Here is a 10,640-nt window from a genome sequence, read left to right as displayed (position 1 = left end):
ATGCTGCCTTCTTTTGGATACCTCGCACTGCACCAACTGTAAAATCAAAATGCAGAACGGTTTTCTGCAGAAGCTCTCCTTGCATCCCAAGAACACCCAGCCAAACATACCGCATAGAAGTTTTATAAAGGGTTTTGAATCGTCAGACAACACGGAACCATCATACTTAACAGCAGTGGTTTGTCCTGTGAACTCCTGGAACTTTGACATTGGGTTGCTTTGTTGTTTCTCAGTTCAGCAGTTCTTCCTGCCAGGTACCAGATTCTCAATACATTACCATGCTTGTTTGAGCTGTTGTTTTTCACCTGACATATTCCTAGTTTCGGTCTCATTGAGACCTGAAAGAGAAAGCTTCCATTAAGAATCATGTTTGTCATCCTTTCTGTAATTGCCATTCAGACGTTATATAGCCACTTATACGCAGTAGTTAATCCTACTCGAAAGGCAATAAGATTGTATGAAGTGCCGTTTAAAACTCCCTCTAAAGCCACAAGGCAAACAGCATCATTTTGCAAACTGCAAAAATCCACGACCAATGGATTCCATATGAGCATTTATGTCAGTAAGCATTTAACGAGTGCTTGCTATTTACGCTGTGTAGCACGATGCTAATGCATTAAAACCCAAAATAAATCCAGTTCCGCAAACAAAAATTAAGCTGATCAATGTACTTCTGTTATTACAAGCAAAGTAAATAGCACAGCTGATGGAAAGTAAATAAAGCTCTTTCAAGTGAGCACCACTTGAGCATGATGATATCAAGGAAGATAAACGACAAACACAAGTACTGCACAGATAAGTCTATTCTTCCCACCCCTGCTGACCAAGGCTCATGTTCCAAGTTGGAATCAGCAATTGGTTCGATACCACACATGCTTCCAGTCATAGAACCAATAGCACAGAATGCCTCAGAAACATGAATTTGCCCCCCAAACCAAACCATCATCATTACTGCGAACTTGGACTCAAGCCTCATGCCGCAGAATTCTTCCCCAAAATAAAGATGGTCACTGCTCCAGCAGCTGAGACACTCACTGACTGGGAGAACTGCTGGCCATGCTGCTCGGCCTCACCAGAACCTCGGGGCAGATCAGCGCCTCTTTGTCTGCTCCTCTGAAGGCAGGGGCAAACCTGCTGCTTTGTCCCCCCTCAACTCCCAACTCCAGCAGTGAGCTCACTCCAGCTGGGCTGCCCTAAGCAGCTTATCCCCTCCGATTAGCAACGCCGCCTGTCACCAGGGCTGCAGATGGCCACGGGGAAAGCGGCTCTCGCCCACGGCTAATTAGAACAGCGTTCTCAAGGCGGCCAGACGATGAGGGGTCTGGCACGGCAGGGCAGCTCAGCCACGACCTCTCACGGGTGCTGCAGCACAAAGCGCCCACACAGCACCATGGAGAGGGGACAGCGCTTTCTCCTCCTCACCTACCGGCTGCCAGTGATGCTTTGGGTGGGAGCACAGAGCCACACGGCTCCCTGTGATGGGCCACGCTCTGCCCTCAACCTCACACCACTGAGGGAGAGGCAGCAACGACTGGTTTTTCTTCCTCAGAAGGCAGGAAAGGGACACAGCTTTTCCTGTTATCTGTCTCTGCTTTACTGCCCAGAGTTGGCATCCTTGATTCACAGCAAGCGCGCTGACAGCCCTGCCTTGCTTTGCTCCTCTGTGCTGCCCTCACATCTGCTGAACTCTCCACAGGAAAACACACAGCACGTCAACTAGATGGGCACTGATGCAGATTTTGTTGTTGTTTTGTTTTCCAACAGAGAATGGCTTGGAAGAGCTTCCTTAGATGTAACCATATGTTCACGCAAATACTCAGGAAGTGCTGCATTCAAAATTGTCTGCGGTCCACAGGTCGAGGGTAGAAAAAGCTGCCTATCTCCTGAGTGTTTGAACATGCTATTCAGGGATCCATAAGGTCACTGCACAGCTCTCAAGAACAGTAAAACACTGGATAAGTCCACCATGCAACTTGATAAAAAACAAACTCTGCCTACCTAGTCTTCATCATGGGAGAGTAAATCAGATTAATGCAGCTCTACAACATCTACCGTGTGTTCATCCAAGCATAAGCAACACTGGTCCAGGCACAGCAGCAGGCCACCATAATGCTGGTGCTGTAGAGGGAACGAAGCATCTGCTAATGTTCAGAGTGACAAAACTTGAAAGAAAAATGCTTGCCTTTAAAGATACAAATGGTACGTTCCTAAGGGGTAGAGCAAAGTTAACAGGGCTTTTGGTCATCGAGGAGTCAACACAGCAGCAGGTCTTGTCAGAGAAATGCGATTCTCAAATAACAGATGTATACCTTGAAAGTGAACCTGCTTCAGAAAAACACATCTTCCCAGCGCTTGTATTTTCCTTCAGCCAAGGCCGACAATCTTTTCTTCTGCTGACAAAACCTGCAGAACATTTATTTTTAAGGATTTCCCCCTGAAAGCCACAGCAGGGCAGGTTTAATGTGCATAAGATCCACATCTATAGCTTGCCATGTTCCAGAGCTCACCACTGCAGTGCAGAACTACACAAACCCACTTCTTCCCTTCTCCAGCCCTTTAACTCACTCACCTTTACTGCCCACACATCTGCATGCAGTACCTTCCACATGTTTGCTTAATGCTTACAACAGAGCCATTGAAGCCTTGTAGACCTTGCCCCCTAATAACTCTCCCAGACTACAGTCCCAGAGCCTCAAGAATAGCAGTGTTTTCAAATGAAACATGGGTGACCAGTGTAATTTTTCTTTCTAACACAAAAGAACTGTGTTCATTTTATGGTTTTCTTAGAAAAGTATAACACTTCAAGTCCTGTTAAGACAGGTGAAGGCAAAAGGACATTTCAAGGCACAGAGCATATGCAATCAACACTTAGCAGCCATTTTAAGTATCCTGAAAGACATTTAACTTCCATAAAAGCATCAGTAAATGCTTCCTAACCCAGTAGGAGCATATGATACCAACCCCAGCTGCACGTAAACCACCACAGCTAGCACAAGGAGTTATGGTCATAAATCTTAATTATAAAACACCATCAAAAACAGCCCTGAAGAACTCCCAGATGTTTCCTGGAAACATATCAGCAAGAAAACAGGCTGAACTGTTGCTTTAGGGGCAGTCCATAAGCTTGTTAGAGATAGCTTGCCCAGGAATATTCTGTGCATCTCCCTTACTTAGAATAGAGAGGATGCACAATACAAGACTTGGTAGAATGCAGAAGCTGCATCCACTTGTACATACAGAGGAGGGATTCAGGGGAGAAAGGAAAGCAGTGTGTTGAAATTACAAACAGTCACAGTGCTTAAAGTCCCTTGAGATCTTCCGGACTCATTCCAAGAACCCCTCTGCCTAATCTTCAGGAAGGAAAAAGAAAAGTCAACTCAGATCCTCTTCTGTTTGCTCAGTAGAAGGTCTTGTTTCATCAGAACAGACACGGGAGAAGTGTAACGCTGGACTGGGGGAGGAAGGTGTCCATTCTGCCGCAGACAAGGGCCTCAATATGGTTGCTGAGCTTGAGTCTTGCTTGAGTCAGGCCACAGTGGAGAGGCATCCTGCTGATCAATTGTCTCATAGGCGCTGCGGTCCCGGCCTGTACGGTTGAGACCTGAACAAGAAGAGAACAAGCTTGATAAAAAAAATAATAAAATGAGCACAAAAAAAACCCTGAATCTCCTAGAAGAAACCAAAAGTTGAGCGGCATGCCACGTTACCACGACAGGCTTGTTTTATACAGTGAGGATGCTGCCCAGTAGTGAAGAGGACTTTCGTTTCAAAAGAAAGACAAGACAGAGGACCTGGAAAATCACAATTGAGTTCAAAAGGAAAATGCCAGTTAGTAGGAAAAGAGAAAATTTGTCAACCATGTTCAACAGAAAACAACAGCACATGGTTTGTACTGAGAATGTTGTGAGAAAGACATTTCAGGAGAGGATAAGAAAATACTACATGAGTGGATTCTATCTTGTGCCTGGGAAGAGATTCTGACAGCATGCCTGTGCTGGAATAGCATGGGGAGAAGGGAGAATACTCACCTACACTTAGGTTACAGATGTCAAATCTGAGTTACAAGTAGAGTAAGCAGCTAATAAAAACTGGCACAAACATGGCACACATGCCTTCTGAGCCAGCTAAGAGAGATCTGCCCAGTGTTTGCACAAGCAGCTGATGGAGAAAACATCCACATTCTTCTATCACAAGATGCAAACTATACCGTGAAGCCACCTTTTTCCTCTGACAGCCTCTCCTTCTCTAAAAGCATCCACCTCTTTTCACAAGAAGCCTCATCTCTTTTGCTAGCACCAATGCAGTCTAAGTGGCAGCTTTTAAACACTGTAGTGCTAGTTATACCACCCTTTGTCCTACAGAGCCTCAGGAAATAAAAAGACAACTGCACCAGGCTACTGGTTTTGCCAAGATGAACGCCCACACAGCAAACAATCACTGGCAGTTTCCCAAGTATGAACTAGCACCAGGAATGCTTGGCAAAGAAGCTGACAGAATACCCAACCATAACACCTCTCTCTGGCAAGGCTGCCACATTATTCCTAGCAACTACAGCCAGGAGGAAAAACGAGTGCCTCCACGCAAAGCAGCACAAGGTAAACGTCAGTCCCACCTCCCAGGTAAGGAAACAGCAGTCCACAACAATCAAGATAGCTAGGATACAGAGTCAGAAACCCACCCTTTCCTCACATGCATAATTCCAGGTAGAAGGGATGATGCCTTTACTTCCCCATAGAAGGAAAAGGTTGACAAAGTGAGAGGGACACCCAAAGGCTTCCAAAAAGTGCACAAAATGCAGGAAGAGAGGAAAAACCTGAGTTAACTGAGTAAGAGTGACAGCAGTGGCATCAATACCATTGTAGGCAAAATGGCTGTCAGACGAGGACTCCAGGTCTGCAAGGGAAGAGAGGCAGAATGTAAATTTAAGGCCTAAGACTCAGCAGGAGCACAAAAGTGAGAACAGACACAAGGAAGAGAGAGGCCATTCTCCTCTCCTTGGAAACAGGGGCAGAATCCAGCTGCACACGGCTGAGGCTGAAGGGTACAAAGTCCTCTCTAGCAGCCTTCCCTAACACCGGAGGATGTGGCCCACACTGATGTAGAGGAAGCATCCTACCTATGTTGAAGATGTATTCTCCTCCACGCTCTCGGTACATTTGATACACAAAGTAGCAGGATCCAGGTTTCAGGAGGAGGCTGAAGATGGCCATGCCCATACTGAAACGCTTCACATCGATGAGATAACTATGTAAAGGGTAGTAGACAGAGATATGAATGATGTCTGTGAGGACTGTGAGCAGCAGGCCGGTCAGGAACTGGAAAGAGAGAACAGGACATGAACTGAATGAGGAATTAACTACCAGGAGTAGCAGCCAGTTATAGGTTCTATCTGCTAGAAGATCAGTGTTCACACAGTTATGCTTTCACCTCTGTATAACACAACACCTTTATATAACCCCTGACACTGCCCCCAGGTAAACAGATAATCGTATGATCTCATACATCATTCATTTTCTTCACATCTGCTGGACGCTTTCTACTAGTATGTTCCAGGGTTGTTTACTTATGCTTGCCAATTTCTTTAATGATCAGAGAAGGGAATCTCTAAAGACATCTCTAATTCAAGCATATTAAATAGTCTGAGTCCTCCTCTGGCATTAAATGTGACAACAGCAGGCAGAAAATAAGAACCAAGTATGCCTTACCCCTGAGAAGCAAAATAATGGATAGTGAATGCTTCTCACCACAGTTTATAGTGCTTAAGTAGAAGCCAGGTTCCCTTGGGGAGACAAGAATAAATAAATAAAGAGTTTGACTTGTTCACTGCTGCACTGGGAGCAGCTGAAGATCATCACTGATTCAAAGGAACCTTTCTGCCCTCCACCCTCTCCCTGAGCATCCAGATAAAGGCAAATGCCCTCACACTCACCATCACGATGGCATCAAGGGAATCTCGCTGCACAATGGCCCAGATCCCCACTGCAAGGACACTGAAATTCCCCCAAGCATAGGAGGCTGGAAACGAGTTATTCATGCATCCCCTGCCAAACAAGACAAAAAACCCAACCCAAGATCACAAGGAGCCTGCAGCAGTATTTGCATTTATCCCTGCTCCCATACAAGCACGTGGCCTTAGGATCTCCTTGCACACAGGCATGAACAGGGAGTGCTGACTCCCCAAGAACAGCCCACTCCTAGTTTGAAGGAAGCTCTTCTCAAGCCAGGCCAGTTACCAATCACTCACCACACTGTGAGCAGCCAGTGCACCAGAATGATGGCCTATGGAAAAACAGAGAGGAAGACAGGTCAGCAAGTGGGAAAACTGTGGGAGAAATGACATAAAATTATACCACCTCATCCCCATGACAGAGAGTAGGAGGGTGCCCTGGAACCAGGAACCAGTGCAAAAAAACTGCCCTAGCAACTGGACCAGCAAAGACAAAACCATTTTTTCCTCTGCTTCTGTTGCTGAGTATTTCCTGTTGTGCTCCACTATAGTCATTCATTACTGTCATCATCACTGCTGACAGTTGATTCAGGGCGTGCTTAAGCCTTTTCTAATTGTGTTATTGATTTTGGAACTCCAGAAGTCAAGCCAGACAACCTAATTCACTCTAAACTAGCACAGCTCACATATGACCAATCTGGTATCCCAACAGATAGTCATGACTGCAGCTCCCACCATTTTTGCTGTTAATTCTCCTTTACCCCCTTCCAACCAGTAGCCTGCCTCACTCCAATATTAATAGACCTGAAGTCATCTTCTAGGAACCTAAAGACCCAATCCTGCCATGCTACACCACTCTTTTCACTTCCAGGGACAACACTAGTGCCCAAATACTGACACATTTATTGACTCAAAATGTCTACACCTGCTCTAACTTCACACAGAACTCGTTGCTTCAAGAAAGTTAATGACCCGTGAAGCTGTGACGTGAGTGAAACCAGAAGGAGCGATGCAGCTGCAATGGCTTGGACTGTCCAGCCAAGATATCACAACATAGATATCTTATCATAAGACAAAGCCCTGGTTCCACTGCAGTACCCTATCACATCTGCTGAGCATTCAGCACAGACCACCTGAACTTCAAATGCTGCTCAAACAGGTTTTTAATAACGGCTATTTTTTTTTAATTGCTCATGAAAGCTTACAAAATGCTTCAGCACCACCCGCTGCTTCCCCTCCTCCCAGATTGCACCGCAGAGACCAGGCAGAAACTGCTAATCAGGAAAATACAAGATGTTCTTGGATAGGAACGGAGACATGCAAATAGCATTCACCCAAGAGACGATCACAACATCAGGGAAATTCTTAATTAGGTAGTATTTAATTGCACGTTATGCACTCACAAGACCCCTCAAGGCTCAGCAGTTAATATAATTACGCAGAGTGGGTTTTATTATATATATATTTTTAAGCTGTCTAGATCAATATTGCAGTTATTAAATTAAGAAGCAGGCTCCATCACCAGCATAAAGTCAGGTAAGCAAGGGCTAATCCAGGGGGCTGCTGAAAGAAAAACAAAGCATTTCCTTCCAAGCGATTAGTCTGAGTTATCTGACAGCTCTTCAGGGCACTATGGAATTGGCTGATGGTCTCGGTATGCTTTAACACAGAAAACGGAGTGTTAATGAAAAACATTATTTAAAGCCGCAGTCATTACGCGAGATAATTTGCAGGCAGCCTCCTGTTGAGACAGAAGAATTCACTCCCATCTGTTCAGGGGGATATATCTATACCTAAGAGCATACATTGCTTTTTTTAAGAGTTCTTTGGAACAGGAACTCATTCTGCCTGCCTGGAGGTATTCAGAACCCACCTGGATGTTTTCCTCTGCAGCCTCCTCTGGGGTGCCTGCTTTAGCAGGGGAGCGGGACTAGATAATCTCCAAAGTGGTTATCAACTCTTTGAGTTGACCTACTTGATCTACCTTTCAAGTTAGCTTTGCTTTGAGCAGGAGGCTGGGCTAGGTGACATACAGAGGTCTTTTCCAATCAGAATTATGCTAGGATTCCAGAGCTAGCACATAAAAACACCCAAGAACAAAACATCTGATTTCAGTCATATTCATTGTAGGGCGTTTTCCAAGCTCAAGCAAAGTTGATATTTCAAGATTCAGAATAGCTATTGCAACAATCCTAGCCATCAAACACTCACTGCAAAAATAAGGTGATGCTGCTTTCCACACTTTGCTGAGCATTACTACCAGAGCTGAGCCAGTAGATGCTGCTCCATGAGTGAATTCCTCATCTACTGCAGGTCAAGGCCTGCCATATTAATTCTACAGTCCTACATGCAGGTTAAAGAGGGACCTCAAGGCTGAGACTTTGCTACATTCTGGCACAAACTCTGCATTCATGCAGGTCTTTGGAAGTTTTCTTCTTCTGTCATTAGGTTTATCCATCTGATCACACAGAAACTGTAACCAGTTAACGCCAACACATAACAGTTGTGTGTTATTCCCAGTCTGAATAAGAAAGAGCCTTGCCAACCTCTGTGTTGTGTTTCAGAGCAGCAGGCCATGACTCAGAGACAGCACAAAGATGCAGGACAATTATTAACTCACTGTGTTATAGCCATTGAATCCCAGAACACAGCATGGCTTAGGTTGGAAGGTTGGAGAGAACCTGAAAGATCACTTGGTTCCAATGCCCTGCCATGGGCAGGGCTGCCAATCACCAACTTAGTGCCCATCCAACATGACCCTGAATGCCTCCAAGGATGGGGCATCCATAACTACTCTGGGTAACCCATTTCAGTGCCGCACCACCCTGACCAGTACTTTACAAAAGGTACTTCCCAATGCTGAGAACACTTTGGCCAGGTCAAGATCACTCTTACCCAGGAGGAGATTTAAGAATGGTTGCTAAAAACCAGGGAGGAAACACAATATTTTACTTATGTTGTCATGGTGACTCGTTCATTCAAGAAGCATCTCTTTTCTTCCAGCTCCTGCACCGCCACATCCCATGGTGGAATGTGAGATTTCATGGTTTCCAGAGTGTAATGGAAGAACATCTTTACTGTGTGATGGAGCACTGCAGCAGGCTGCCCATGGAGGTGGTGGAGTCCCCTTTTCTGGAGATATCCAAGATCCATCTGCATACTTCCCTGTGCAACCTGCTGCAGGGAGCTTGCTTAGCAGGGGGTCGAACTCATGACCTGCAGTGGTCCCTTCCAACCCCTAAATTTCTGTGACTGTGAATATAACCAGCAAGCCAGGCCTTGAAAAAGCCATCTGTGCACCTGCCTCTAAATAGGGAAGTCCCTTCCCTCAGCAAGCTAATAAGGGGAAACATGCTTATATGAACTGCCAAATTTCACTTAGCACAGCCACATGCAAACCTTCCCATGGCAAGCTGCAACCACAGCTGGTACAGAGCAGCCCCCCAACCTGCTGGCAACACACAGCTCAGAACCAAGGGCAGCCGAACCCAACCTGCAATGCTTTCAGCAACGCACCCAAAACCCCAACAGGGAAGCTGGGAAACGAGCAGAACGTCACCCTAGAAGGCTCTGAAAGTATAACCAAGGGAGGAAAAACAGGGGAAAGAGTCTGGAAGGCTTCAGTCTCAGGAGCAACATGAAGAGCAAAGGGGGCCGATTTCAGCCTCCGTGTGAGGCGCTGCTTCCTCCTGAAGTTAAAGGGTAACTTCCGAAGTCCCTTTATTTCCCGTTTCTCCACCAAATATCGCACGAAAGTTTACAGCCTCCCTCGTTCCACCTCCTCACCCCGAGAAATTAAGTTAAAACACAGAAAAGCAGTTTCTGTTGGTCCGTATGAGCCCGCAGAGCGGTCGCCTTCCTGAGGTGAGTTCCCTGACCAGCACCAGCTTCGCCTCCTCAGAAACCCGAGCGGCGCCCATAAGGGGGATGAAGGGGGAGATGAGGCCGTCCCGTGCCGTTCCTGGGCTCACCTGAGTGACAACCGCTCCAAAAAACCCCTCCACAAAAGGCAGAAACAGCCACTTCTCCCTCCACAAACACCCCCACACCTCCCCTTAAGGCACCAAGCTCCATACCGGGCGCAACGCCCAGCCCCACTGCGAGGGAACCCGCACTCTTTTCTCCCAGCCGACCCACCTCGCCCCACACCAGCTCTATATCCCACAACATCTCCGTCCCACACACACCCCCCCCGTACCTTGAGGCTGACGGCAGGCAGCTCCATGGCAGCGGCCCGCCCGCCCCGTGACTCCCACCGTGGGGCTGTTCCCCGGGGCCGCCCAGAGGAGGGAAGGAAGGCGGGAGCGGCCGGGACACCGCCTCCCTCAGCGCCCTGCCCCGGGGGTGGATCCCAGCATGGGGGGGAACCTCGCTGGGTGTTAGTTTCGGCTGTCAGGTGTTGGGCGATAAAGACGTGGAGGCCGTGGAGTGTGTCCAGGGATGGGAACGGAGCTGTGTCTGGAGCACAGTGCTATGGGGGAGCAGCTGAGGGAAGGAGATGGGTCAGGCTGGGGGAGAGACCTCATTGCTCTTACAGCTCTTGAAAGGGGGTTGTGGCAAGGTGGGCTCAGCCCTTGAACCGTGTAACAGCAACAGCGTGGCCTTAAGACACAGCAGGGGAGGTGCAGGTTGGATATTAGGGACAATAAGGAAGGAGCAGCTGCCCATGGAGCAATGGGGTGACCATCCATGG

The 10,640-nt window shown here is 47.1% G+C and overlaps 1 protein-coding gene across 4 annotated transcripts; it reads right to left on the bottom strand.

Annotated features, from left to right (window-relative positions):
- Positions 1-537: 537 nt before the first annotated feature.
- AGTRAP (angiotensin II receptor associated protein) lies at positions 538-10,272 on the bottom strand. Of its 4 annotated transcripts, none has more exons than XM_072354318.1 (6): positions 10,146-10,272; positions 6,245-6,279; positions 5,930-6,041; positions 5,117-5,315; positions 4,679-4,893; positions 1,216-3,601 (listed from the first exon to the last, which is right to left on the bottom strand). In XM_072354318.1, exons 1-6 carry the CDS (start codon positions 10,170-10,172, stop codon positions 3,419-3,421), a joined length of 771 nt encoding a protein of 256 aa, XP_072210419.1. In that variant the 5' UTR covers positions 10,173-10,272; the 3' UTR covers positions 1,216-3,418. The 4 variants fall into 4 exon arrangements, with proteins under 4 accessions (XP_072210422.1, XP_072210419.1, XP_072210420.1 ...); XM_072354319.1 differs by having other exon boundaries at positions 4,814-4,893; positions 10,146-10,270; XM_072354320.1 differs by having other exon boundaries at positions 4,855-4,893; positions 10,146-10,268.
- Positions 10,273-10,640: the final 368 nt, after the last annotated feature.

Source organism: Excalfactoria chinensis, chromosome 20 (assembly GCF_039878825.1).
Source record: "Excalfactoria chinensis isolate bCotChi1 chromosome 20, bCotChi1.hap2, whole genome shotgun sequence".
NCBI classification, from domain to species: Eukaryota; Metazoa; Chordata; class Aves; order Galliformes; family Phasianidae; genus Excalfactoria; species Excalfactoria chinensis.
Note: the sequence above shows the minus strand (reverse complement) of the source record. Positions and strands in the feature narration are given on the sequence as shown.

Excerpts from the sequence above, each read along its gene's own strand:
- AGTRAP (XM_072354318.1), bottom strand. The coding sequence starts at position 10,172 with ATGGAGCTGCCTGCCGTCAGCCTCAAG. Across the intron at positions 5,316-5,929 it reads CCCTTGATGCCATCGTGATG|TTCCTGACCGGCCTGCTGCT; the intron begins GTGAGTGTGAGG and ends CTCTCTTTCCAG. Across the intron at positions 3,602-4,678 it reads ATTATGCATGTGAGGAAAGG|GTCTCAACCGTACAGGCCGG; the intron begins GTGGGTTTCTGA and ends CTTCTTGTTCAG.